Source organism: Drosophila busckii, chromosome 3R (assembly GCF_011750605.1).
Source record: "Drosophila busckii strain San Diego stock center, stock number 13000-0081.31 chromosome 3R, ASM1175060v1, whole genome shotgun sequence".
In the NCBI taxonomy this organism is placed as follows: Eukaryota; Metazoa; Arthropoda; class Insecta; order Diptera; family Drosophilidae; genus Drosophila; species Drosophila busckii.
In genome coordinates this window covers 4,909,908-4,936,024 of record NC_046607.1, presented here as the reverse complement: position 1 = coordinate 4,936,024, position 26,117 = coordinate 4,909,908, and the positions used below count along the sequence as shown (strand labels likewise).

The 26,117-nt window shown below is 44.0% G+C and overlaps 5 protein-coding genes across 10 annotated transcripts; 2 read left to right on the top strand and 3 right to left on the bottom strand.

The window, feature by feature from the left end:
• Positions 1-117: 117 nt before the first annotated feature.
• Positions 118-4,108, bottom strand: LOC108604659 (ankyrin repeat and sterile alpha motif domain-containing protein 1B). Of its 3 annotated transcripts, none has more exons than XM_017994210.1 (9): positions 3,986-4,108; positions 3,579-3,714; positions 2,723-3,510; positions 2,499-2,661; positions 1,797-2,110; positions 906-1,732; positions 613-849; positions 414-545; positions 118-353 (listed from the first exon to the last, which is right to left on the bottom strand). In XM_017994210.1, the coding sequence occupies exons 2-9, from the start codon at positions 3,680-3,682 to the stop codon at positions 276-278; spliced, it is 2,643 nt and encodes an 880-aa protein (XP_017849699.1). In that variant the 5' UTR covers positions 3,683-3,714; positions 3,986-4,108; the 3' UTR covers positions 118-275. The 3 variants fall into 3 exon arrangements, with proteins under 3 accessions (XP_017849699.1, XP_017849698.1, XP_017849700.1); XM_017994209.1 differs by having other exon boundaries at positions 3,579-3,700; XM_017994211.1 differs by having other exon boundaries at positions 1,797-2,071; positions 3,579-3,700.
• Positions 4,109-4,492: 384 nt separating this feature from the next.
• LOC108604627 (prolyl 3-hydroxylase sudestada1) lies at positions 4,493-8,717 on the top strand. 2 transcript variants are annotated; one of them, XM_017994176.2, is made up of 7 exons: positions 4,494-4,601; positions 6,671-6,761; positions 6,823-6,962; positions 7,016-7,213; positions 7,272-7,466; positions 7,526-8,143; positions 8,208-8,717. In XM_017994176.2, the coding sequence occupies exons 1-7, from the start codon at positions 4,553-4,555 to the stop codon at positions 8,519-8,521; spliced, it is 1,605 nt and encodes a 534-aa protein (XP_017849665.1). In that variant the 5' UTR covers positions 4,494-4,552; the 3' UTR covers positions 8,522-8,717. The 2 variants fall into 2 exon arrangements, with proteins under 2 accessions (XP_017849664.1, XP_017849665.1); XM_017994175.1 differs by lacking the exons at positions 6,671-6,761; positions 6,823-6,962; positions 7,016-7,213; ... (1 more) ...; positions 7,526-8,143; positions 8,208-8,717 and adding an exon at positions 4,814-6,574 and having other exon boundaries at positions 4,493-4,601.
• Positions 8,718-14,870: 6,153 nt separating this feature from the next.
• LOC108603852 (mucin-5AC) lies at positions 14,871-22,972 on the top strand. Of its 2 annotated transcripts, none has more exons than XM_017993006.2 (6): positions 14,871-14,938; positions 15,459-15,617; positions 17,691-17,899; positions 20,280-20,484; positions 20,543-20,794; positions 20,869-22,972. In XM_017993006.2, the coding sequence occupies exons 2-6, from the start codon at positions 15,578-15,580 to the stop codon at positions 22,590-22,592; spliced, it is 2,430 nt and encodes an 809-aa protein (XP_017848495.1). In that variant the 5' UTR covers positions 14,871-14,938; positions 15,459-15,577; the 3' UTR covers positions 22,593-22,972. The 2 variants fall into 2 exon arrangements, with proteins under 2 accessions (XP_017848495.1, XP_017848494.1); XM_017993005.2 differs by having other exon boundaries at positions 20,244-20,484.
• LOC108603855 (kinesin heavy chain) lies at positions 17,914-19,724 on the bottom strand. The gene is made up of 2 exons (XM_017993009.2): positions 19,584-19,724; positions 17,914-19,526 (listed from the first exon to the last, which is right to left on the bottom strand). Exons 1-2 carry the CDS (start codon positions 19,584-19,586, stop codon positions 18,177-18,179), a joined length of 1,353 nt encoding a protein of 450 aa, XP_017848498.1. The 5' UTR covers positions 19,587-19,724; the 3' UTR covers positions 17,914-18,176.
• A 45-nt stretch (positions 22,973-23,017) lies between the features above and the next one.
• Positions 23,018-26,056, bottom strand: LOC108603853 (ATP-binding cassette sub-family G member 5). 2 transcript variants are annotated; one of them, XM_017993007.2, is made up of 12 exons: positions 26,014-26,056; positions 25,609-25,798; positions 25,400-25,508; positions 25,143-25,333; positions 24,942-25,086; positions 24,417-24,882; positions 24,243-24,360; positions 24,095-24,188; positions 23,899-24,037; positions 23,656-23,847; positions 23,409-23,595; positions 23,018-23,352 (listed from the first exon to the last, which is right to left on the bottom strand). In XM_017993007.2, exons 2-12 carry the CDS (start codon positions 25,666-25,668, stop codon positions 23,239-23,241), a joined length of 1,815 nt encoding a protein of 604 aa, XP_017848496.1. In that variant the 5' UTR covers positions 25,669-25,798; positions 26,014-26,056; the 3' UTR covers positions 23,018-23,238. The 2 variants fall into 2 exon arrangements, with proteins under 2 accessions (XP_017848496.1, XP_017848497.1); XM_017993008.1 differs by having other exon boundaries at positions 23,100-23,352; positions 24,243-24,357.
• Positions 26,057-26,117: the final 61 nt, after the last annotated feature.

The window sequence follows — 26,117 nt, the reverse complement described above, 5'->3', positions numbered from 1 at the left end:
GTTAACATGCGTTGCTTTTCAGAGCTGCTATTTTGAGTAATATTCGATTACACCGATCGTAAAGTATTTGTTTTATCGATAGAAAAACTGCTGGCGGTTATTTTTTAAAAACTGATCATTAGTAATGTGTTTATTTCGGAAAACTTTTAAAAATACTACTGCTGACATCACAATAATGACAGCATTATAATGGCATCGACGACTAGTTAGTCATAAATACATTGAAATAAAATCAAATGGCATGAACGAATATGTGGCACGCATCATAGCACTCATCATGTTCTGCTTAAAGCTAGTTGATAGGCCACCTCAAAGGCTTGGCCCAAAGTTAAAATGATCTCATTTGCTAATTCCTGTAAAGCAAAAATAAAATAATGTCAGAAGTCTTAATTCAGCAATAGTAGCGTACATACCACTTTGTCAACCATGAATACATGGCAGTAATGGAGTTCCTGTTCTTTGGTTATGTACGCAAAATAACGCATGTCCTCCGCATCCTGACAAACACAATTGATGTTTTCAATATCGTGCGAGCAAATTGCAGTCTACAAATTGTGAATTAAAGTGTCATATAGATTGATCTCAACTTAAACTCGACAAATAACTAAGTACCTTAGTCTCATGATCTATAAACTTGACGCCCAGACAGGAAGCGGCAATGTCCACTTTAAGACGTGTTTGCGAATTGGCAGCCTTGAGATACTTTGTCGACGTTGTACAGTTTTCCAACAAGCTAATATCACTGACGCTTGAGGCCGACTTCAAGTTTTCTTCAATTTTTAGCTTTTGTATAGACTTTCGAGCCGATATGGTGCCTTGCAATTGTCTGATGACAGTAGAACCCAGATACTAAAAACGAATTATGTATTACAAAAGGCAAAAATAACACATTTATATATGCTTACGAATACAGAGTAGCGAATTTCTCCATAGACCAGCGTATAGGGTGAATGACACCAATTGGAAGCCACAGTCTGTGACTTGCCCAATAATAGCTCAGCCGGATTACGTATGTGTAGCGAATGACGTTGATCTGCTGGTGAAGCATTTCCATTTTCTTGTGGCAACGGCTCTTCAATACTTTGCATATAGGTTTCTTGCTCAACAGTGGACACCTCGTTGCCGATATTTTCAAATATAGTATCGATCTCTGCCCAAACACGTGAGGCGCTAAAATCTTCGCCGCTCGCCGAATAACGCTGCTTTGAAAGACTGCGGCGTTGCTGGTTTATGGCAGATCTCACCATGCTGGGCGAACGCAGGCCTTCACGCACAACTGAAACACGTCCATCGACCATATCCTGTGATAGATTCAAAGTTGAGCCCTTGAAGAGCCCTGCAAATGGTATATCGCCCACGAATTCCTCCACAATTTCCGAGCAAATGGAATTGGTGGTGCCCGTAGAATCACCAGCGTCCACAAGGCGTGTGCGTATGCGTGGCGTCACCACTGGTTGCATGTAATTCAGGATTGTTGTCTCAGCATCGACGACAGTGGGTGGTGGATAATCTGGCGTAGGTGAATGCCTAACATGCGTTGGCAAACGTTGCTTACCTTCAGTATCATTATTATTGTTGTTATCAATAACAGCGGATGGAATTGCAGCCTGCTCACATTCTCTGGGCATTATATTCGCATAGTCATTATATTCAGTGTGCGTGCGGGGCATGGGTATTGGCGACGGCAGCGACATTTCCACGTACTGAGGCACAGTTGAATGCTGATGTGCAGCTGTAAAAATAAATACAATGAAAATGACTCAGTGCCCCAATGCATTGATTGACGCATTGCTTACAGCTGCTATTGGTGCTGATGGTGGGCTCCTCGCTGTTGTATCCTGATTTTAGCATATTTATATATTCATAAGAGCGCGATGGTATGGAGCCATTTGAGAAATTATTGCTCGACTGCAACAGCGAGCTTTGGTACGCCTCCTTGTAGACGGGCTTATAGGTGATCCATATGTCTGGGGTGGGCTCAAAGCCATTAACATCGTTGGCCGATCTTTGTTGCTTAACGGGCTTCATCTCTAGATAATTCGCTGGCGGTTTGGTGTAGTTGTCCAAAGAGCTTAAAGAGTGCGAAAGTCCGTTTGGTTTGTCTAGCGTTCTTTAGTGGATTATGCGGTGGTAGTATATGTGGAGGGTTACGTGGAAAAGAAACAAGATAAGACCAAGAACCCGTTATATGTAGGCGCTGACAAAATGATGTACCAACCAATTGTTTTTAGAGACGAGTGCTAAGTGTATATGTGAATGCATGTGCGGGGTGGTGGTGCAAGTATGTGTTGGTATGAGTGCTGACTTTTCCATATGGCATGAGCTGAGCTGTGAGTTGAGTGGAGCACATAAACAAGAATTAGTGTTTGTCAGTTTGGTTTTTGGTTAATTAAGGTCAACATTAATTACAACAACAATAGCTTATTTATATGGAATTGAACGCGTGCGTGGGCGTGTTCCATGAATTTTTAGTTAGAGCTTGACTTGGCTTGGCTTACTTCCTCAGCTTGTATGCATCAGTTTGCTTGGATAACTTTTGCCGCTGCGCATTCTTCTCATACAAACGTTTCGGCAACGTATGTATGCCGTTCTCCAGATCCAAACCAGATCCATTGGCCAGCTGAGCTGGTTTCATGCGCAACAACTGCGCCTCTGTAAATTCTGCAAGAATCAATGTGTGTGGGTGTTAGCAATTCGTGGCAATTGGAGTTAGCACACAAACCATTTATAACTGCTACAATATCGTATGTAACATGGGGCGGATAGTCGGAGAGTATCTCCAGTGCGGTGCGGCCATTGTGATCTGTAGCGTGCACATCAATGCCAGCCTTTAGTAGCGCCACCACCACCGACTTCTTGCCGCAGAGCGCAGCCTCATGCAATGCACTGCCCGCATGCGTCAGAATGTTGACGTCAACGCCAGCCGCTAACAATGTTTCCACCACCTTTTTGTGCCCGTTGCGACTGGCAAGATGCAGGCAAGTGTGTGTAAATATGTGCTTTGTGGGCGTTGTGGCATATTGCGTGGCATATCCTAGTTTTTCAGACAAATTATCTTCCTCATAGCGGCGATAGGGTGTAATTAAGTCTGGATCGGCGCGCAGCAGCGTTTGTACCACTTGCAGACGTCCAAATTGGGCGGCCAGATCCAATGCGGTTTGAAAGCTGTTATTGCGTATGCTAGGATCGGCACCATAGGACAGTAGTATTGCCACTACAGCATTGTGTCCATGCTGGGCGCCCGAATGCAGTGCCGTTTCGTTTTCAATCGTTTGTGCATTGGGATTGGCCGGTGTGTGACTCTGGAAGAGCAGCATTTTCACAATATCCTGATGGCCAGCCCAGGAGGCTAAAAAGAGTGGCGTTGAGCCTCGAATGTCTGGCACATCCACCTGTGCGTGATGGGCCAACAGCAGCCGCACAATACTGCTGTGGCCGTTGAGACAGGCATGATGTAAGGCCGTGTAGCCGTTTACATCCTGGCAATTAAGATTGGGGCTGCGACGAAAACTATCAAATAAACACAAAGCCAATTAGAAATATGTATGTATGTATTTGTTTACAAATTATCACTATACCTGGAAAGCGGTCCATGCCTTTTTGCAGTCAACTCCAGCAATTTGCCAACGGTTTGTATGTCACCATTACGCGCTGCCTCTAGTAAATGCTGATCCTTCCCCATTTGAAGTTATTTTTAGAGCTGTTCATAGGAGACTAACATGTAGCTTCTAAATTAAATTCAATGAGATCATTTCACCACACCGCCCACTCTCCCACTACTCCCGTTCTCACAGCAGGTGGCAGTCAGCTGTGCGCGCTCACACATACATACGCATTCACGCATTCCATTCGTATGCATGTATTCGTATTCTTTTCATAAACTTGTTTGTTTTTGTAAGCGCACTGTTTTTAGGGCCTACTCTTCCAAGGTCATCGAACGCCATTGCCACCCAATTTCCCCCAAAAAATCGAACTGTAAACTTACCATTCATGTAACATTAAAATTAGCCCTTAATTAATACACCACTTGCTCTACGAAAGCCCACACGAATTAATCATTTTTGACTATTTTAATTAAACGATCATTGTTGTGCAGAGTTGACACGGACTGGATATGTAATGTACTATTGCTGTTATGGCATTAACAATCTCTGTTAATGATACCGAGCGAACTGCCAACCACTTAACATTATCGCTGCCAACTTGTTTTTATATTTGAAATTTACGCAAAATTAATAGATAATTGAATAACATAATATGAGTTTTAATATTCTCCGAATTTCGAAAGTGCTTTTAAAAAAAATGTTTTCCCTTTGAAAATGTATTTACCGTACCAATTATTAAGTCGCGAAAAGAAAATGCAACGTTTTTTGCCAAAATTTAAATTTTAAAATTGAAATGGCATGACAGAATTGCCAACTACTGCATGAAAATAGAATGGCGCTGCCAACTTTAATTTCGTTGGATGGTTTACCAACACTTCCAAGCGCATTGCACACTGGCAAACGAAAAAGTTTTATAAAATTTAATTTAAGACAAATATTCTAAAAAAATGGAGGAGACGAGTCCAGTGAAAGCCAAGCGAAAGGACAAAGTCGAAGGTGAGTGGAAGCAAACGTATCTGAATAATTAAACACACGAAAAGCGTGCTATAAGGTAGTAAGTGAGAGAGCCGGCACACCGAATAAAGAGACATCGGCATCGAGATATCTGCTTCGGTGCTTGTTGTGTGCGTGCGGCCGTAAATTAAACTTAAGGTATGCGCCTGATTAACTTGCTTAATGCAATATTATTCATTGTGTTGCCCTTGCAGACAAATGCGCTGATGGCGAAACTCCACTTGATGCACACAGCGAAGGTCCGCATAAGAAACTGGCGCGAATAAGCGAGGCAGACAATGCGAACGTGGAGTTAAGTTTGAATACCGCTTATCAGCAAAAGGAACTGACACAATGGCTGCAGTCAGCATGGTTAAGTCAAGCTAAATCTGCCAAAGAGGATGCAACCGGCGCACAAATATATGCGGAACCATTTCAAATCTGCTTGCTGCCTGAGCTGCTAAGTAAGGGGCGCAACCAGACGCTGGTGGATGAAATGATAAACAAAGTGCATTGGTCACGCAAGCAAATGGATCTGTATGAGTTCTACCAGAGCACGGATCTATCCAACATGGCTGAGTGCAAGCTACTTACAAACTTCCTGCAGCTATTGCGGAAGCAAGTGCGTCCATGGCTGGAGGAGGTGACAAATTTAAAGCTGGACTATGTGTCGGCTTCATGCAGCATGTACACCTGTGGCGACTATCTGCTCGTACACGACGACTTGCTCAAGGATCGCCAAATAGCCTTCATCTACTACTTGTCGCCCTGGGACAATGTTGCTGAATGGAATGAGCAACAGGGTGGTTGCCTGGAGATATTTTCCAGTGATGAGCAATGTTTTCCACAATTTCCCGTGCACCGGAAGATAGCACCTAAAAACAATCAGTTTGCATTTTTCAAAGTTGGCTCGCGCTCCTTTCACCAGGTGGGCGAGGTGACAACCTTTGACTATCCACGACTGACCATAAATGGCTGGTTCCATGGCGCAACCAACGAGAGCTCTGCTGCGGACTCCTCGCGCGCCTTTCCACGTCCGAGCTATCTGCAGCCGGACGTTAACAATAAGCCCGTGCTTGGCCTGTTACTCAACGATGTTTACTTGAAAGCGGCCACGCGGCGCAGCATACAAAAACGCATCGAGGAGAACTCGGAAATATGTTTATACGAATTTTTCAAACGTGAGAAATTTGAACTGGCGCGCGCACAACTTTTAAATGATGAAACGCTGGCGTGGCGACGCCAAGGTCCTGCTAATGCGCACAACTATGAAGTATTGGACCTGAACACTGCACGCGGAACAATCGAGGAGCTGCTGCAGCTGTTTCGCAGCAATGCTATGTTCCATCTTCTGCGCGACTTTACCGATCTAGATTTGTATGGAGTGGATGCCATCACACCCATGTGCAGCGTCGAGCTGCAGCGTTGGTCCCACGGCAATTATACAGTGCTCGGCGATGGTTTGGTCAGCGACGAGAACACACTTGATCTAGTATATTATCTGAACGCATCCGAAGGCGCTGCCGTGATCACATATCTATCGCCAGATGCAGCACAAGCACAGCCTGCTATGCTAGAAAATGGTATAAGCACTGACAGCGATGCTGCGGACGATACGGTGGATGAGTTGGAGGATGAAATCAGCGACGATTCGGTGCTGTTAACTATAACGCCTGTGGACAATGCGCTAAATATTGTTTATCGCTGCGAGGGTACAACGAAGTTTACAAAATACGTGTCACGCAACACGCCGTTGGACAAAGGACCTGTCTTTGTCATATCCTGCAGCTATAGAGAATAATGCTGCGAGTCAATATTCCAAGCCAATATTACTTGTTAGGCTGGCCCAACGCACACACACAAACACACGCTTAATGTGTAGCTATCATTATACACATGCAATTATACATTTGTAACGGTTGATTGTAAACATAAACGCAAACAAGCAAATTTAAATAAAAAATATGTACAACGTTGCGCGCAAAAGCAAATTTTATTTATTTCAGTTTTAAGTTAATTGTGTGTATATTTAAAAAAACCACATTAATGGACATTTATTTATATCTTTGCAGACCAATATCGCATAGCAGCTACCATAGCATTCATTGTGGTTATTGTTGTAATTGGCGTGCCCATGTGGTGGAAGACAACCACAGTCTATAGGTAAGTCTGTTATATATATGTTAGCTATGCAAGATTTTTAATAAACAAAAATTTATTCTAGAGTACAATTGCCCTCGTCTGCCATATTACGCCTTAGCGATGTACCCATCAAAGCCGCAGTACAAGTGGCCATCTATACACATCAAGCGGATCGCGCTCAGCTGCTTATAAGCGAGCTGAGAACTGCATTTAAAAGCAGCGGTACTGCACCTATTAAGTTGTTATAGTCAGCTATTAATGACTCTTACTTTTAGAAATATGGAACGTGGAGTTTAGCCAGCTGCCGACATTTGCCAGAGCTGCAGAGGCACACACGCCAGCGGCGTTAGAGAAGCTTTTGCTGCAGGAATATCCACAGAATGAAGGCGATTTTATGATCATTGAGTGGCCCAAACTGCAGGAAGAACTGCTGTTGACTACCGAACGCTCAGCGTTAATGCGCAGCGATTGCAGTGAGTATTTTAAGCTCCTAATTAAATTTTAAAATCTTATGTATTACTTTCCTGACAGCCTCCAGCAAACTGACGCAGCTGCTGCACTCCAAGATACTGCAAACGCATCGCGTCAGTCAAACACTCAGCACCGATGAACGTTTGGGCGAAAAGTCTGAGGCACCACAGCCTGCCTATGATGTGGTTGTCTCTGTGCTGAATCCCAAGCCTAGACTAACGCATGCTAAGTGGAATGTAGGGTTAGCAGCGCAGAGTAAGTAGCTGCTGCCTTAAGTGCTTCTAATGCTTTACTAAACATTTCGCGTTTTACAGCCTATCTTGAACCCTTTTTGGCGCAATTATCCGACATATCCAACTATACTGTGCGCACGCAATGGAAATATCGCGTTGCTATTGAGGCAGACCAGCGCCAAATACGGGACGACAGCAAATTGGGTCGTCATTACGCACTGCAAGAGTCTGCACTGCCGCATTTGCTCACTTCCATTGCACAGAATCTAAGCGGCAGCATAACAGATAGGCCCGTTATTAATCTTGTAGTGTATATACCGCCCTGCAATCTAGCACCATTGCATATCTACAACACCGAGAACGAGATGCTGACGAGCAATGGTGTGGATGCTTTTATATCGCCACCCTGGGGTGCTTTCATCATAGCTAATCCACCGGAGCATGTGTGTTTGGCCTACATGCAGAATGAAGCGCCTGTGGAGTATTATGTTAACACCAATGACAATATGCAAGTGATGCTGGATCAATTGCATAAGCTCCTGGACATCAGCAGTGATATGGAAGTGCAGGGAATTAAGACTGTGGACATAGAGCAGCTGTCGCCACGACGCTGGGAATATGAGGCTTACATGCGACGCAGCGCTATACGTCATATAGCCACGGCGACCAACACGCTGCAGAGCCTCATTAAACTGCTGGGTGAGTAAGCAGCACAGCGTGAATTAGCCACAAACATTAATAACTTCATATGCTTTGCCTGCAGATGAGATTAGCTATATTGTAATAGACGATAAAGTGGGCAATGCCATAAAGAATTCATATGAAGACATATTGGCTGCCAAGACTGCTTTGCTGGAGCATCGCTTAGTGGCGGCGTCGACGCTGGCTAAAAGCTCTTTTGTGGCCTCGGAGCGCGGCTTCTTTGATGCCAGTTTGCTGGCGCAGCTTTATTTTCCGGATGAACAAAAGTATGCCATTTATATACCACTGTTTTTGCCCGTCATGGTGCCTGTGCTTAGCTCCTTTAACATGCTGCGCAAATTGCATGAGCGCTGGCGGAAGGAAAAACAGCATTAAACGAGGCGCAACAAATGGCGTCGTTCAAGCAAAAACATGCCGTTCTTAATTAAAGTATTTACACTAATTTAAAGCATAACTGAATGCTTCTTGTCTTTATTTCGCTATGACTGTCAAAATTCACATAAGTCACATAACCATAATTAAAAACGTGGCAACATTCAAGCAGAATTCATTGCCAAATTTCAAATTGTTCAAATTATTTGTTGTTCAGCAAATCATAACAGTTTAGACAGTAAGCTCAAAGCAAATTGCCCACAACAGACAAATGTTGACGACGTATTGTCTAAGGTGCGATATCAGCGTAATAAATTTGATGTCAGGGCTGCACTTGCGCTCTACCCCCAGCTCCCAGCTCTCAGCAACCTAACCTTAGATCTCAGCGTGTGAATCGGTCAAATGCGAAATGCGAAACGCAGCCTGCTGTGTGTCAAAACAAAACAATAAGAAAGCTATGCAAAAAATAATCAAAATTGTTCAACACAAAAGCGCGAATACACTGCAGCATATCGTAAGCAAGAAATCAGCAACAAATTATAAATATGTATGTGTATATGTAGGAGTGACAGCATTGTTTTTCAAGCTAATTAGTTGTATACATATTTATTTAATTGAAAATGTAAAATCCTGCGCAGGGCATTTGCAATGGCAGAGAGAAAACAAGGCGGTGACTGTCAAAACTCGTTAAGCATTTAAATGTATAAAAAGCTGAGCTGAGCGGAGCGGAGCGGTAAGGGCCGTCAGCGTTGGCGTTGTTGGCATACTACGATGAGGCATTAAAACTAAATAGTTAATTTTTAATTGCGCATGGCTGGTTGGCTCTCTGCAGACAAAGCACATAGCAATATGTCTGTCTATATTCGTGTGTGGCATGCTTTGAGTGCTTTTGTTGTTGTTGTATTCAACGAGTATTTGTCTCTGAGTATTTCAAAGGTTAAATATTATTTTAATGAGCCAAGCTTGTTGCTTGAGATTGGGACGTACTCCGCCAGCAGCAGCTTCAACACTTGAAAAATACAATAAATTCAAAAAAATACAAAAATACATGATAAAAAAAACAAAAACCTTTTCTCCAATGTACGAGCAGCCGCCGCAGATCGCAATAAAAGGTCAACAATGTGACTTTTAACCAACGCCAAATGCCGTCAGCTTGCCAAGTGACTTTGTGTCACGGCTCTTTATGCTCTCGCTGTGTGTCCCTGTGTGTCTCTCGTGCAGACCCATCATACATATGTCTGCCTGCAAGGGTCGGCCCGGTCTCTGCATTTCCGGGCACACAAATTACATGCTACTTGGGCGCTGCTGCGGCCGCAAGAAAACCCATTTTTCCCACACGCAGCAGCAATATCGCTTATAAAACAAAATAGAAACCAAACGAAGAAAAGAAACATTGTTAACCGCAGCCGCATGCAAGAAATCAATTCAGTTTGACGATCTGCGCTTAGAGATCGGAACTACGTCGAAGGCTAACATAATAACCAAACTAATTTTGATGCGGTTGTTAAAGATTTCCAAACTTCAAGCAGCAGATTGAACAACAACATTTGAAGAAGCAACGCAATGCTTGTTGTAAAGATGCTGCACTAGCACTTAAAGTAGGCGCATTGTTTGATCGAACTATGTTGCACACAATGCCTGCCAACAAGGCGTATAATTAATAATTGATTGAATTTTACAAAACAATTTTTGTAATGAATGACAAAGCAGTCGGAGCAGCTGCGCCGCCAGTCGTGGCGCAAAAGAATTGAAGAATTTTTAACTGTAAATGGCACAAAGTACACATCATAGTTGTATGCCCAAGGAGCCGTAGCCAGGTGTGCCCATGAGTTGGCTTATATGGTGGCCAGGCCGGAGCAGCAGCAGCAGCAACAGTCGCAGGCATTGCAAAATGCTGCAATTGTAATTGTTTGACCATAAGAGTTGTGCCTCTAGCTCTGTTTGCTTGTTTTTTATAGCCTTGTTGCATTCCCACCATCGATCGATAAACGCTAAGTGAAATTAATAAAAATTGCAATCAACTGGCAACTGGCAGCGATGCTGCACCAAAAACGTCAATTGCGTCTGCGCAATGCCACATAATTTGTTTAATTAATTACGCCAACACATTTACTTTTTGGTTACATTGCCCAATCAATGCCGCTGAAACTTTTTCACATAAAAAACGAAGAAAAAAAAGCTAAAACTAAAAACTGTAACAGTCTGCAGCTATTGAAAGCCAAAAGATGCTGTTGCTGTTACTGCCGTTAACTCGTCAGCAACATTCTCAGCATGCGCCAAGGCCAGTGGCATTTTGTCTACACATGTATATGCAACAGTCTCGCGCGTCTTGAGTCTCGCTCACAGCACATCCAATCATTTGGTGAACGGTGTTTGATAGTTTAGCATTTGCCAGCGTTCTAGGAACTGCAACGCTGCTTGCGATGGCTGCTGGCAATTGTTGTGTGCAAAATTATGCTAAACTAGTCGTATACTTAATATTAGGAAATAAGCGAAGCGGCATACAGTATTACAAATTATAGCATTAAGGCATTATGATTATTATTTTTAGCTTAATGCTGTGGCAATTAAGCAGCGCTTGTCATTTGGCAGCTCAATAAAGTTAGGCGAACGTGTTATATAAAGACTGGCAGCCATGGGAAACAAATCTCAGGGCTTTTGCTTTTGGATGCTGCTTGCTTGGAAAAGTGTCGAAGTTGCTGCAAGTTATGATCGTGCTCAAGGACGATGCCAATAAACAAATAAAGCGAAATGTATTAAAAAAATATTACTTACCGCGCTTTTGACATAAATGCCAATTTAAATGCTGCAAAACGCATAAATCAGCAACAACAGACTGTGGCTGTAGTTGTAGTTTTAGTTGTTGCTGTTTCTGTTGTCATGTTTTGGCCAAAGCTAACGATCAGCACAAGTGGCGCACCTTTAAATGCCTTTTGCGGATGATGTTGCCAACGCCAGCGGCAACTTGAACAATTTTGAAGAAGACACCCGCAACGTTGGCCAAAGTTCAGCTGAGTGCCGAGTAGTGACAACAGCTAAGAGACAGCCCGTACTTTAAGCAAATGCCTTCTAATTGAATTAACATAAATACGAATAAGTTGTGCCATAATAAATGCGCATAATTTGCAAGCATCCTGGTCAGCTGGCATTTAAGTAGATGTGAGTGCTTGTCGTAGGAAATGACACTCAGGCTTTGGCTTTGTCTGTGCAACATACACACAGAATCTGCCAACAATGTGGTCGAAAGCTCATTAGCATGATTACAAAGCAGTCAAAGACTGCATAATAATGCACACACACACACATATTGTTGCAAATATAATTACGAAAATGCAGTTGTATGGGCATGCAATTAGTCACAGATAGTCTAACCACAGCAACAGCAATAGCAACAGCAACTTGCTGCAGCATCTGCGAATTCTTGGCGAAATCAGTGTCTAAAGACACCGCCAGCAGCAGCAGCAGCAAGCACCACCACCACCACCACCACTACCGCTGCCATTCCCATAATTTGCAAATACATATTTTTAGTTTTTATTTATTTGTTGTACTCGTCTTTAGCTGTGCATGCGCTTACAAGTATCTGTGCGCATAGCAACTGCAATGTCTCTAACATTTTCTCACGTTTCGTCGTTGCAGAGATTTCGGCACAAGTTGCGCCTTTGGTGTGGCTTGACTTGAGTTAGTGATGGTGATGCTGGCTCATTCACGCGGGGGTGAGCCTAATGCGCATTTTATGCAAATTCTCAACTCAGCTGCAAACATATGTCTCTCTCGCTCGCTCACTCTTCCTCTCTCTCTCTTTAGCTCTATGCATATATTGATTGCTTAAAGTTACTTAGGTTTGGCCAGTTTATGAGTGCAAATAATAATCTGGCACACTTTAGCGTCTAAATCAAAAAAACAAGTTCGTTGCCTAAGTCTTTCGTTTTTGTGGTCACATTAAAAGCGCGCATCAGTAAATTTGCGAAAAAATACCACAATTCGGCCATGCGTTAGCCAAAAACGTCAAATTAACTAACTGACTGAATGAGAAACTGACTGAGTGACAGTCGAACCGCAATCGAATCGCAATCCTTCGCATTTATTTGGTGATTGTAGCCAGCGTCCTCTCATATTGCGTCTGTTGGCATTTCGCAAGCGTCGTCGCATCATAAAACAGTAAATTGCACAGCTGCGGCAGCATTGCCACGTGCAGGCGTTCCAAATCTCAGCTGGCGCTGTGTGTGTAATTTCTTATGATGGGGCTTACCAACGAGCTGGAGTTTATCATGAGGAAAATCTGCTCATGCTTATGCTCATTGCTGTACAATTACTCAATGGGCCCACTGGCTGCGATTCCAATTGAAATCTGCGCGCAACCCAAAAATATTTTCCAGCTGTCTAACTTCTCTTTTAGTTGCTTGCGTTACTTTGTCGCTAGCCTGCCAGAAACAAATGCCAGCCACCAGACGCCGCCAGTTGCCAGCCAGTGATTGTTGAGCACATCTTCAGCTTAATTGAAATTTACTTTTGCTGCTGCTGCTGGTGCTGGTGCTTGTAGTTGCAGTTGGTGAATGTCTGAATGCATTTTGTTTTTTTCATTAGATTTGGCTCCCACACATTGTGCAAATGCTTTCGGCTTTCGGCACTTTTACTGCCAGCCTGTCAAGCTTATATAATCCCCAAACGACACACAGAGCAAATATTAAATAATTTAGGCCAAGCGAGCGTTAAGCGCCGACGCTTAGGCATTCTTAAGACCGCTCTTCATGCCCATTGTCTGTGACTCTGCTCGATCGTTAATCAATGTCAGTGCGTAATTGATGTGTATTTAATTGCTAGCGGGTGTTAATTAGAATTATGGCAGCTAAGCTTTTTTGTAATGCTGACGCTAAGCAACCAAAAGTGGTTCGTGTCTGAAGTCTTTTGTTTTGGCTATTGGCATTGGTCAACTTCCTTATGACCTGGGCTATTCCCACGCAGCTGCTGTGGCCTGGCATCGCGTGAGTCACAGACGAGAGGATGACACAAAACGTAGGCCACAAATAAATTGAACATTTATTATGTTTTCTAGCCAGGCAACGCGCTTACATAATCTACAACTGCAGCTGACTGCAGCAAATGCCTAAAAATTAGAAAAAATAGCAAACAACAGCAAGCAGTAAACAAAATAATGGCAAAGGCTTGCTGGCGGCGGCGGCGGCAAGGCACAGCTACAACATGGAAGCATCTAGCCATATGCCAGGCCAGGTTGAAAGTCACAAGGCTCGTCTTCGTTTCGTTTTGTGAAGGCAGTTGACATTTTTTTCTTGCTTTGCATGACTTTGCAAACGTTTTAGTTTCTGGGATTTTTAGATTTTATTTTCCGGCAGTCAACCTCAACTTTGAAATGCCAAGCCAAGCTGGCTGCTGCCTGATTGTTTGAACCGGCTGACAGCCCTAAATGGGCTCGACGCTGATGGACAACAGGCGGCAAATTGCGGTCGACGCCTTCAGTTGTCGCCTTGACAAATTAAACGCCAAACAAATATCTCGCACTCGCTTTCGCTCTATCTCGCTCTTACTGCTTATGCAGCAACGCCCAACAAAATAGCTGAAGATATGCCACAAAAACTACGGGCGTGCGAATTCCCACACTGCAGCAAAATGCCGCACATACCCCCACTCTGTGGCACACTACTTACCCATATACGCGAACCGGATTGTGGCTGTGGCTGTGGCTTTGGCTGCTGCTGCAGCGACGCGACTTTTGAACCGACTTGGCACAGACAGTTGGCGCTGGTGGAGTCAGTAAATGACAATGCCGCCGTCGCCGCTGCTGCTGCTGATGCTGCTGCTGCTGCCATGACTAACTATGACATAATACCAGCGGAAGATGCAACCGACGCGATGCTCAGCTCGTTTGCCAGCATACAAACAAACAAACATATTGGAGTACATGTAATTGCAGGCGGCGGTGGCGACTTTAGTGCGGTGGGAGTGTGGTTGCTTGCTCATAAACATTTGCCCTGCAGACAATGCTGACGTAAGTGGCAGCCTGCCGCTCTGACTGACTGCTGCTGTGCAACTTCAGTTACTCCTGTCCATCACTCGCTTGTCACACGTTGCGTATGCGTAATATGCGTTAAGCATGCGACACAAAAGCCACAACCGAAGTCTACACGAAATTAGCGCTTCTAGCCAACTTAGGCTCGTGTGCGCTGCAGCAACAGCAACAACAACAACAACAACAAAAGCAGCGCGACGCGACGCGACTCGACACGACGCAACGTCTGCAGCGACGGCGGCGGCGGCGACGGCAGCTGCTGCTTCTGCTTGTGCCATTGTGGAGCCCCAAGTGGATTTTCCTTTCGCTTTCAGAAATCATTTCGCTTCGACAACGTAAACGATAAAGTCGCAAATCGCGCATCACTGCGCCTCGCTGGCTCGTCTCGTGCGGTTCGTAGTTGCCTCTTTACCACAAAAAGATCTACCAAAAATAAAAATAAAAAACTGTTATTGTGACTTTGCTGTGCTGTGACTCTGTGCCGTGCTGTGTGACTATGACTGAGTGTTTTTCTGGCGTTTAACCAGCCAAGTGAAGCGAGCAAGCAACAGACAAGACACTTGGCTTTTGGGGCTGTGTAGCTGCATGTAGTTTGTTTGGTGTCTTCAACGTTTCGTTGCACATTCTAAATGGTTTTCCGTAGTCTTCGCACCTTGCGAAACACTAACGTACGCATTTACATACGGCACGTAGAATTTTAGCTGCTTTTTGCTGCTCATTTTCTACTTGACTGCCGTCTGCTGTCTGCCAAGGCATGACAAACATTTTCCTCCTTAGCCCCCAGAAACGCTCGTTAATATTGTGCTAACTTCCAACTGCAAAATGATTATAATAATTTATGTATAAAAGTTAAATATTAAAAATGAATTTGTGCATGTTGCAATACTTACAAGTTTCGTGTTTTGATTGCAGTGCATTCCATGTGAATAACTACTGTAACTAGCAGCCTAAGCGATTTTGGATTACGCTTTTGCATAATTAAGAAATTAAAAAAACCCATTTTGGATAACAATTGCGGATTAAACAGCGCCATGTTGAGCATCACTTACAAAGTGTGCGCCATTTTGTTGGGTAAGCATTAAAGCATTATTAAAGAAATTAATTTTAAGTAAATGTGATTTCCCATCGCGAAATATAATTTAGAAATAATTAAAATAAGTTATGAAACTAACTCAGCCAAAATGTAATGTAAGATGCTTTTTCTTTTATTTATTTAAATTATTTCATTCTTGAATACCAAATTAAAGTAAACTTAATACAAAAATAAATTAAATTAAATATAAAAGTTGTATTTAATATAAATCCTTTCCTTATTAAGATAAACAAGTAAAAGAAACCACATATAATCTGAAAGCAAATTAAAACAATAATTTATTCAACAACACACAGTTGAGTGTTAAATATTTTAATGGAAAAAAATGAAAAACTAATTATAATTTATTTTATGCTTGTCATTAAAAGAAAAAATTAAAAAAGTATTTAAAGTTATACAATTTGGCATTAAAAACACATTAGCTGAGCTTAACGTCTGCTAAATTCAATAAAAAATTCTTGTTTCTTGGCAATCTTTAAAAGGAAATCTTGTTAGTTTCGCTAAGCGTAGCTCGTTAAAATGCCACACAACATAAATCGATTAAAGTGTTTATTAGATTTTAATACAAGGAAAGAGAAAAAATGTCTGATTACTTGAGACTTTGATGTATGGGCTACGCATTAAATTGACCTTCCAGTTTTTTATAATTAAGCATATACAGACATATATGACAGCTGCTCCATTATGTTCACTCAAAGCTCATCATCGATAACAAATTCGCATGATCATTAGCTGGCGTTGGCTCTTTAATCTTTCATTATAAGAAATTATGCATCAAGGCTCACAAACTGTTGAAAGCAGCAGCAACAAATGATATTTGCGTTTTAATTAAATATCGGCGAAATGTCTGCGCAATTTGTTACGAATTCTTCTTAACAATAAAGCGAAGAGCCCTAAAACGCCTAAGGCTTGTAAATAGCGATATTGGGTCAGGCCATAATGATATGCATACGCAAGTAGTTGTAAGCGTTTATTGTTGGCCAATTTTTGTAGCATGATCATTAGGGTGCAGACAACGCCTTGCGGAAGCTTGAGCTTGATCGGTCGCTGCGTGCGACTCACTTGAGAAAGCAAACAAAAGCAATTGGATATTGTTTAAGCTGCATGGCTATGGGCAAACAAAAGAGCAGACAATGGCAATCGCGCAGCATCTGCCCAGTCATAGTTCACTTCAACTGCGCGAGCAATGTAAGGGAAAAAGTCGAAATTGAAAATGAAATGAAATTCATTTGAATTTGAATTTGTATTTGAATTAAATGCGAATCTGTTGCTAACATTTCTTTCGTCTTGATGATGAATGGGATTGCAATTGCATAATGACAGCAATTTGTGTCTGTCTAGACGGACGAACAGACAGACAGACAAACGTTGTTGCTAGTCTAGGCGATTAGCATTAGTTCTGCAATTGCGACTGCATTAATTGCAGCAAGCGCATCTTCCGCTTGCATTTTGCAAAACAGTGGCCATAAAAAAACCACAAAAAATAGCCAAAAAAAGCAAAAACATAACTAAAAAAAAAACACGCTTACATAAACGTCATGGTAATTAGGCGTTTGGGCCATAAAAGTAGCTTGATAGACAAACAACATTGCTTTGCTGTTAGCTTTGATTAACATGACATTTTAATTGCTTTACAATTCATATATATACACATTGATCTGTTCAATTTGGTTAGATATATTGACATGTGTCGGTGTGGGAACTTGTACGTTTTGCATTCAACTCAAAATTTTAACGATGTAAAAGCCTAAAACGAAAGACGCGAGACGCAAGACGACTGTCAATTTGAAGTAACGAGAAAAAAAATAAACATATAGAGACACGATCTCATAGACATTGCGCACACACAGCAAGAACTTGAACCTTGTGCAGCATTAAGTACTTGTAGACATAAATCATGAGCATGCCTAGGCCTCGCATGCTTAAGAAAGTGATGCGAGCGCCACAGCCAACAGTTGAAGGTCAACATTGACTGGCTGACTGCAGCTTGGTCTTGGCTCCCCCACTTGAGTTTGATTTGAAGATTAACGAGCGCACGATTTCTGTTACAGCAACAACGATGCTTTGGCTGGATCCGGCGCAGACGCAGCTATTGGACGAGGATGAGGATCTGTTTGGACGGCCCTGGCCAACGTACAGTTTGCAGAATATGCCCAAGACGCAGTTTACTTGTCGCGATAAAATACTTGGCGGCTACTATGCGGATCCAGAGACGCAGTGTCAGATGTTCCATGTGTGCGTGAAGCTGCCGGGCATAGGGGTAAGTGTTAAGTGCTAGAAAGCGCTAGCAAAAGGAAAGACTTAGGCAACGAACTTGCTGTTGCTGTCAGTTAAATGGCAAAGCTACACAGCATGGAGTATGTGTGTGTGCATGTGTGTGTGTGTGTGTGTGTGTGTTGCGACTTCGTGACTTCGTTTGCAGCGACTGCATAACTAGAAGAAGAGACCTAAAACGTTGCTTGACCTTTAAATGTGCGATAAATGTTTGCTTGCTTGCTTTTTTTTTAAAGCAAAGGCAAGCCACTTTTTTTTCCAGGCTACTTAGCGTTTGTTGCAGTTGCAATGCTTGCTTCTGTAATGATTGTTCCTTGGTTGTGCAGCTCTGCACATAGCTTGTTAAACAATTCATACAACTGTTGCTCACGCTGCTGTTCACGCGTCTGAAATGCCGCATTCTGTTGCTGCCACAAGCGTTTGATCATTTCCGCATATAGCGACAGCTTCTGCTTGAAAAGTAAACGCTGCTGCTGCACATTATCATTGGATTGCGCCAGCAGCGCATTCAGATTGTTCAGCATTTGATTCTTTTCCGCCAACTGCTGCTCGCTGTGCTGCAGCTGAAAGCCCAACTCAGTTACCAATTGCTGCAGGTCCAGCAAAGTGGATACAGCCTGCTCGGTGCCGCCTTTAATGCCACTTATATAGCTGGACATTTGCTGCTGCAGCGTACTCAGCTGTGCTTCGCTCTCTTGCAGCGCTAGCTGTTGCTGCTTCGCCTCTTGCTGCTCCAACTCCAGTTCGAGCTTGGTGTTGAAATTTTGCTGCAGCTTGGCAGTTAGATCGCTGACTTTTAAATGCTTGCCACGGCGACACCAGAACTGCAGCTTGGAGAGCTTCTCGTTGAGACTTTTGCTCTTACGACGCTCGCGCAGATAAAGCGCACGCCAGAGCTTTGAGTTGCTCGCCTCTTCCATTTTGAGCAGCTGCAACTTGGGCATGGTATAGTTGATTAACACTGTAGACTCAACGCAGTCTGCGCCCATCAGCTCATGCAGCAGTTCCATAAATTTGGTATTGTCATAGCGCAGATGCGACTTTTCATGATTGTCTAGCACGGCAATGACTTTCAGCAGCGCACTCATGGGCGTGTTAACCAGCAGCGACTCTGGACTTTCCACGCTGGGCAAATGTATGATCTTAAGCTCTCCACTCTTGGGCAGCTTGTTTTGTTGTATGCTGAGTGTGAAGCGCAGATACTCATGGGGCGTGGGCAGCGACTGCAGCTTGCGTCGTATTATCCCCTCCATGTAGCTATAGACATCATGCGGCGTAGCTACAAACTGGCTTTTAACACCTGGCTGTGCATCCAGATTGGTGGGCTCCTCATGCTTTGCGTTGAGCAGCATATGACTGATGGCTATGCTAACCTCAAGCTTCAGTTCCAGGCCATAGACATGACGAAACAGCTCATTGAGTATGCGCCCCAGCAAGTCCTTACTGTCGCACTGATCACCTTTGCAGTCGTTAACTGGCCAATCGCCGTAATTGAATATGGTACTGGCTTTGCCCTTGAACACATCGGACAAGACGCTGGCGATGGCCTGCTCGCAGACAAGCGCCTGCTGCCGCTCAAGCTTCGGCAATTTGCGAAATAGATAAACTTTGGCCTAAGTAGCAATTGGCAATGAGTGTTTTGCTTGTTGCTGTTGACACAAGTGTCTTACCATAATATATCTGTGTAAACCTCAACAACATCAATGCTCTAGAACAAGTTTCTAATATAAAAACTAACAATTGTCAATTGGCCTACTGCCATAGTGGCCAGCTACTCGATATCGATAGCTCAACGCAGCTGGAAACGAGAACGTTCACTTCAATTAAACAACAAATAAGTATGTTCTGCAGTTGCCGTTGCAGCGACAGCAGCAACCACAACAGCAGCAGCAGCAGCCACAGCATCTGCTTAGGTTAACCACAAATGCCAAGTGCCAAGCGAAATGCCAAAGTTTGTTAGCGGCCTTTTTGGCTTGCTTGACTGTTGCTGTTGTAAAAGATCTCAAAAGCCTTGTCGAGGCTATACGCTATAGCTTTTGTCACGATATTGTCGTTGCGCTTAAGTACACACAACATGAGTTAACTGTATGCTTATACTACAATTAAGCAATTAACAAACATATTTTATTATTTATTTGTCTGCACAGCGAAAAACAATTGAAGTGCACTTTTATTTATATAAACTATATACCCGATTGCCACCAAATTTAAATATTATTTTGTTCTCTTTAGTTATTATTGCTGCCTTGCTTTGGCCTTACTAATTGTTGCTACCCTTTCTAACACTTTGCATGTTGCTCCCCCCGCTTGTGCTGTTACTCTTTGCGCAGCTATCACATCGCAGAGCTAATTCGTTTGTCCAACAGGTGCAAGACTATCGCTTCCTCTGCCCCAACAGCACGGCCTTCGATCAGGAGCTGCAAATTTGCGCCAACTGGGCGGACGTTGATTGCGACAAGGCCACCGCCTACTATGACAACAACAATTTGAACGATTTATATCGCGGCGGTGACGAGAGCAAAGCAGCCCACGAGGAGGAGGCTACCTTCCATTTGCAGCGTGCCGAAAGCGGTAATGCGCACAATAATCATTTATTATTTAAATTATGATAAATGTGCTTTAATTACAGCTGATGTTCGTCGCCACAAGGAGCAGCAACAGCAGCAGCAGCCAAAGACGCGCTCGAGACATAACTATGCGAATGCCAATTCCAATGCCAATTCCAATTTAAATGCGGACAGCACGCCTGCTAGTAAGCGACCCATCTCCAGCTATTATACGCCCACCACAAGCAGCAGCAGCAGCACCACAACCACCAGCACTGAGCGCAGCTACTACAACAACCACAATTATAATAACAACAACAACGATGATTCAAAACGTAAGTTTTTAGACAATGGCAGCTTTAAATTTATTACACAAATTAATCATGCGCTTATCTTGCGCTTTGTGCAGAAGACATCGATGATATCTTCAAGGGTTCCCACAGCTCGCACTTCTTTGCAAACCGTCATGGTGGACGCGAATTCGACGAGGAGCCCGCGCAGCGTGTGCGTCCCAATGACGTTAATGATTACACTCGCAAGACCACCGAGGCAGTTGGCAAAACACGTGCCACGCCCACACGCGCCCAAACAACAGCATCCACTACAACAACGACAACAACAGCTGCGCCTACAACAAAAGCGCTGAAGAAGATAACGCTGCATGCTGCATACAATACAGACTTCCAGGACTTCACTTCCCATTATAGATCCACCACGCCCAGTTCGGTGACGCCCACGGCTGCAACCACGCCACGCCTGGGCAGTGGGATTACCAGTCGCTTTAGCTTTGGCCAGAGCGACTATCAAACCCAGGAGCGCATACAGCCCACCACCTACAATCCCAATGCCAGTGGCTTTCGCAAGAGCACCGTGTCCAGCGCCACCAAGCTCAGCGGCAAGAATGCCCAAGACTTTGATAAGGAAACCACACGCCGCAGCAAGACCACTGTGATTACCACACGCAAGCTAAAGCTGGGCCCCCAGGAGTCCAACTATGTCAATCACAATGAGTTCGTTGAGCTGCCCAGACACAAGTTGCAACAGCCGCAGCCCTTCCAGGCGCAGCGCAAGCCAGCGCAGTTGGAGCCGCAGTATCAGCGTCCCAAAGCGCCAGCGCAGCCTTTGACGCGTGTAGGCAACCAGGAGCCAACGCCCTTCAAGGCGGCGACCAGTGCCAGGCCGCGCGTCATCAGCAATCGCGGCAGCATCACCTACAAGGCTACCACGCAACGTTATGTGGATGATGAGATTCACTATCCCACCACCACCACCAGCAGTGCAGTTAGTCCAAGTGCCGCTGTTGCTGTCAAGAAGTTGTCCACGCATGCCGCCAGAGATGCCTTTACGCCCACTACCTTCAAGCCTACGACTTATAAGAAATCCTACGAGCAGAGCTTCTATCAAACCCAACAGACACAGCGTCCTAGCCAAGCTGCCGTGCAGAGCATTAGCAAGAAAACGTCGCCCGTAACTGCTAGCTTGCCCACAACTGCCAATCCGTACTACAACGTGGATGAGGACGATGGTCAATACCATCCGGAGCTGTACGAGAACGATTTTCCACGCAACCGCTTTAAGTTCCTACGCAATCGCTCCAGCAGCTCAACCACCAGCAGCACCACCAGTGCACCAGTTAGCAGCAGACAGCCACATGGCTTTCAGCAGGCGCACAGTCATCTGCGCAGTCAACAGCAGTCTGCCTATCAGAAGGAGCAATCCGATCTGAGCGATGAGGATGAGCTCTTCAAGACTGCGCAGTCATTGAACTTTGGTGCTGCCAGCATTAACAAGCTACGCGCTGACATCTACAAGGCCGAGAAGACCTCGCAGCAGTATAACTCGCAGTACAGTCCACAAGCAGCAGCGCCATCTAGTCCGAAGACGACCAGCAGTAGCAGCAGCAGCAGCAGCAGCTCAACAACAACAACTACAATAGCCAGCACTACCAGACGCCCCACAACAAGTACTACAACAACCACCACAACAACGACAACCAGTTCCCCAGTTGAGAAGAAGACTGGCAAAAGCAAAAAGGAGCAACAAAAGGAAAAGAAGAGCAAGTCCAATGGCAAAAGGCCAGCGCATGCTGACGAGGATACTAGCTATGATTATGCCTACTATGACACGGATTAGGTTCATTCCCCCCGTCCATCCATATACTGCGCCACAACCTACTTAACATTTGCCTCTCTACATACTCTTCTTTTTATAGGTGCCACAGTATTTTAAATATCACAACTTTTATTCCGCCCTCCGTCTCCAATTCAATTGCATTTTCCAGAAACACTCGCGTAGATTCATTCAACTCTGTTGCATTCTAATGAATTCCCAAGCGTGTATCTAGTTATTTAAATAAAAACAAAATACAAAACATATGTATGTTTAGTCGTTAGACAATTGTTAAACTAAAGTGCAGCGAAACTTTAAATCATAACTTGTAAATGCAGCTGGCAAAATTTGTAAACGAATTACTATTTTCGAATTAACTGTATGCTGTAATGTGTTTTATTCAAATGCATTGCAATATTTGTATTAAATATAAGTTTTCTTGTAAATAAAACCATAAATAATGTAATCTGCTGAGTTTAAAATTGTGCGCGCCACCAGTTAAGTTATGTTATCGATAACTCAATTAAGCTGAACTTTGACTATCGAGACAGTAGCCCTGGTAAGCTTCTTATGTGGTGAGTTTTGTTTTTTATGCTTGTCTTTCTTGCATTTTTATTAAATTAAATCTTAAAGCATACTAAGTTATGTAAATTAATTTAAGCAATGCGTTTCAGTCCTTAAATTTCTGACGCACACAGCGTGGCATGGGAAACAAATAGAGAAGCATATTGAAAGCAGCCAGACCAACGGCAAAGGCGCAAGAGGCAGCAACATCAATAGTCTCCTACATAAATGTACAATAAATGAAAATGTAATTGCAAACATGTGTTTTTAGCTTACATCCGGATCCGGCAGACCCAAACGCTCATGCATAAAGTCCGCTGGCTTTGGGCATATGACGGAGGCGGTGGGCGTGCAGTTAAGCTTGCGCGTCTGGAAGGCGATGCTATGTAGCAGCGACGAAGCATAGCGTGTATGTGTGCCCTTGGTATTGTCCTGCAGCCAGGGCTGCAAGCCCTTAAAGGAGCTACAACAATAAAATAATTAATAAAAATCTAAAAATCTTTACAAATTCAATTCAACTTACCGCACTGTTCCGCTGGCCAAAGCAATGCTAATGACCAGCACATAAGTTACTGCAATGGCTGCATTGAAGGGTACCTTGACCACGAGTAGGAATGCTATGGCCAACTGCTCTGCAAGCACAAAACTGGACCAGAGCGCCACCAGCAAATAAGCAAAGACTGTGCCATTGTTAAACTTGGCATCCAGCAGCAAGCTGCAAGAGCAATTGTTAACTAAAATAAGTTGCATATGTGTGTGCACTTACGGATAGATAACACAGCTGGCCAAGACAGCAGATACTGCTGAGAATGGTATGGATACAGCATTGTAGGCGACAAGTAGCGTTGTGCCAGAGTATAGCCCTTCGGGCGTATCCTGCGAGAATTTCTTGCGCCATATGGGAACTATAAAATGTAAGACAATAAAATAAAATGATATAAGAGATTCTATAAAGCGCTTACATAGCGTTATGGTAGTCAAAATGCCGCAGCCGTAGCACAAGCCTAGTATATTGAGAATCATGCCATTGCGTGTAAAGAAACCGCTCGCATCATCCTGCCGAATGTAAAATATGTTATATGGATTTAAAGTTAAGCTAACAACACTTACGCCAACATTGTTGTAGAATGCCCACAGGGTAGCCATAGCCAGGGGCAGGAGTAGCAAGCGTAGGAAAAGCGTTTTCATGCCCACTACGCCACAGGAAAATGTGGAGGCCAACAATCTTCTAAATATACAAGATTTTGATTGGAAGCTACATTATTTTTGATGCAACTGACTTACAAGTAAAGCATGACCCAGACTTTGAGTTCGCCAGGCTTGCCATAGGCCAAAGGCACCTTGCCTGATCCCATATTGTTTAGCGGCGCGTCCGAATTGGGTGTTTCTCTGGAGAAGCGTTCGACAAGCGCCTCAATCTGCTGACTGGACTCTAAAAAGCGATCGCGACTGCGTCTGTCCACTGTGGATAGACATAGATAATACATTAAGGGGTTCTCCAGCTGTGGGCAAGGAAAGCCAATTGCATGGAAATACTCCAGCATGGCGCGAGTGCCGCCGGAGTAGACTACGCCGCCCAAGCAAAGAAATAGTGCACGATCCAAAAAGGGAAACACATCGGAGCGTGGCTTCTCCAGCGACAACAAAATGCCGCAGCCTGTTTTCTTGGCAGTGTTGGAGAGTATGGAGATGAGCAAGTAGGCGCTCAGCGGATCCAAGCCCTGAGTGGGCTCATCCAGCAGCAGCATGACTGCAAACAGTTCAAAATGAATTTGTTACACTTCAAAATTATAAAGTGTGCTAGCTAACCTGGATCTCTGACCAGCTGTATGCCTATGGCCAGTCGTCTAGCCTCGCTGATGTTCAAGTACTCCACGCGCTTGTGCGCTACCTGTGAGAGTGCCAAGTCAGCCAGCACTTGACGCACCTTGGAGCTCTTCAAATAACCACCCAGCTGCAAGAGAATTATATAGCAGCATCGGCAATAAATTTAAGATTTATGGGACTTACAATTGTGGGCGTGTAGTGCAGAGTTTGCGCCACTGTCAGGCCCGGCACAAAGGTGCAGGATTGTGTGACATAGCCGCAGCGCTGCTGAAACAAAGCCTTGCTTAGAGGTGCGCCATTGAGCAGCACTTGGCCCCGAGTGGCGCCATCCGCACGCCTGGCGATCACATCCAACAGCGCACGCTTACCGCTGCCTGCAATCAAACACAAATGTTAGCTTGTTATAGTTAAAAACTATGAGAAGGTCAGAGGTCAGTTACCCTTGGAGCCTAGTATGGCCATCACTTCGCCACTGTGCACAGTCAAATTGACGCCTTTGAGCACCAGCGCTGAGTTGCCAGCTCCGTTAAAGCAGCCACCACCATCCACCTGCAAAGAGCAAAGAGAGTGCGTGAGCATGAGATGAGCGAGGGAGCGCGCATGCAAACAAAACAAAAGACTGCAACTGTTTCGATTCCAGTGCACTTGCCTCGGTGGTGTGGAATATGTTGTGCGCTTCCAGAACATAATCGCTGCCGATCATTTTCATAGCCGAAACTTGCTACAAGCTACAATAACAACAAGCGCTATGTATGTTTGTTTGTTTGTTCGTTTGTTGTTCTTTTGCAGTCTATGCCTCACACGCTGTACGCAGTCCAAGAGCGGCTTCAAATTGAGCACTGGAATGAGAGTTAAGCGCGCATGTTAAAAGAGAGGGAGAGCGAAGCAGAGCGAGAGAATTTAGAAGCTGCTATTTTTAAATATTAGCTATTTGGTAAATTTCTAATCTTAAGCTAAAGCTTATCAATAAAATTTGTTGTTTCAACCTTTGAGTAATTAAAGTAAGCATTTATTTGTTTATTAACAAATCTGAACTACAAAGGGCTATTTATACCTTTAAATAAGCGTCGACACGTCCAACTCCACTGAATGCAAGAATTCAACTAAAACTGTTGCTGGCACTGATCAGCCAACAGTCAGTTGGTTTCCAATTGGAAA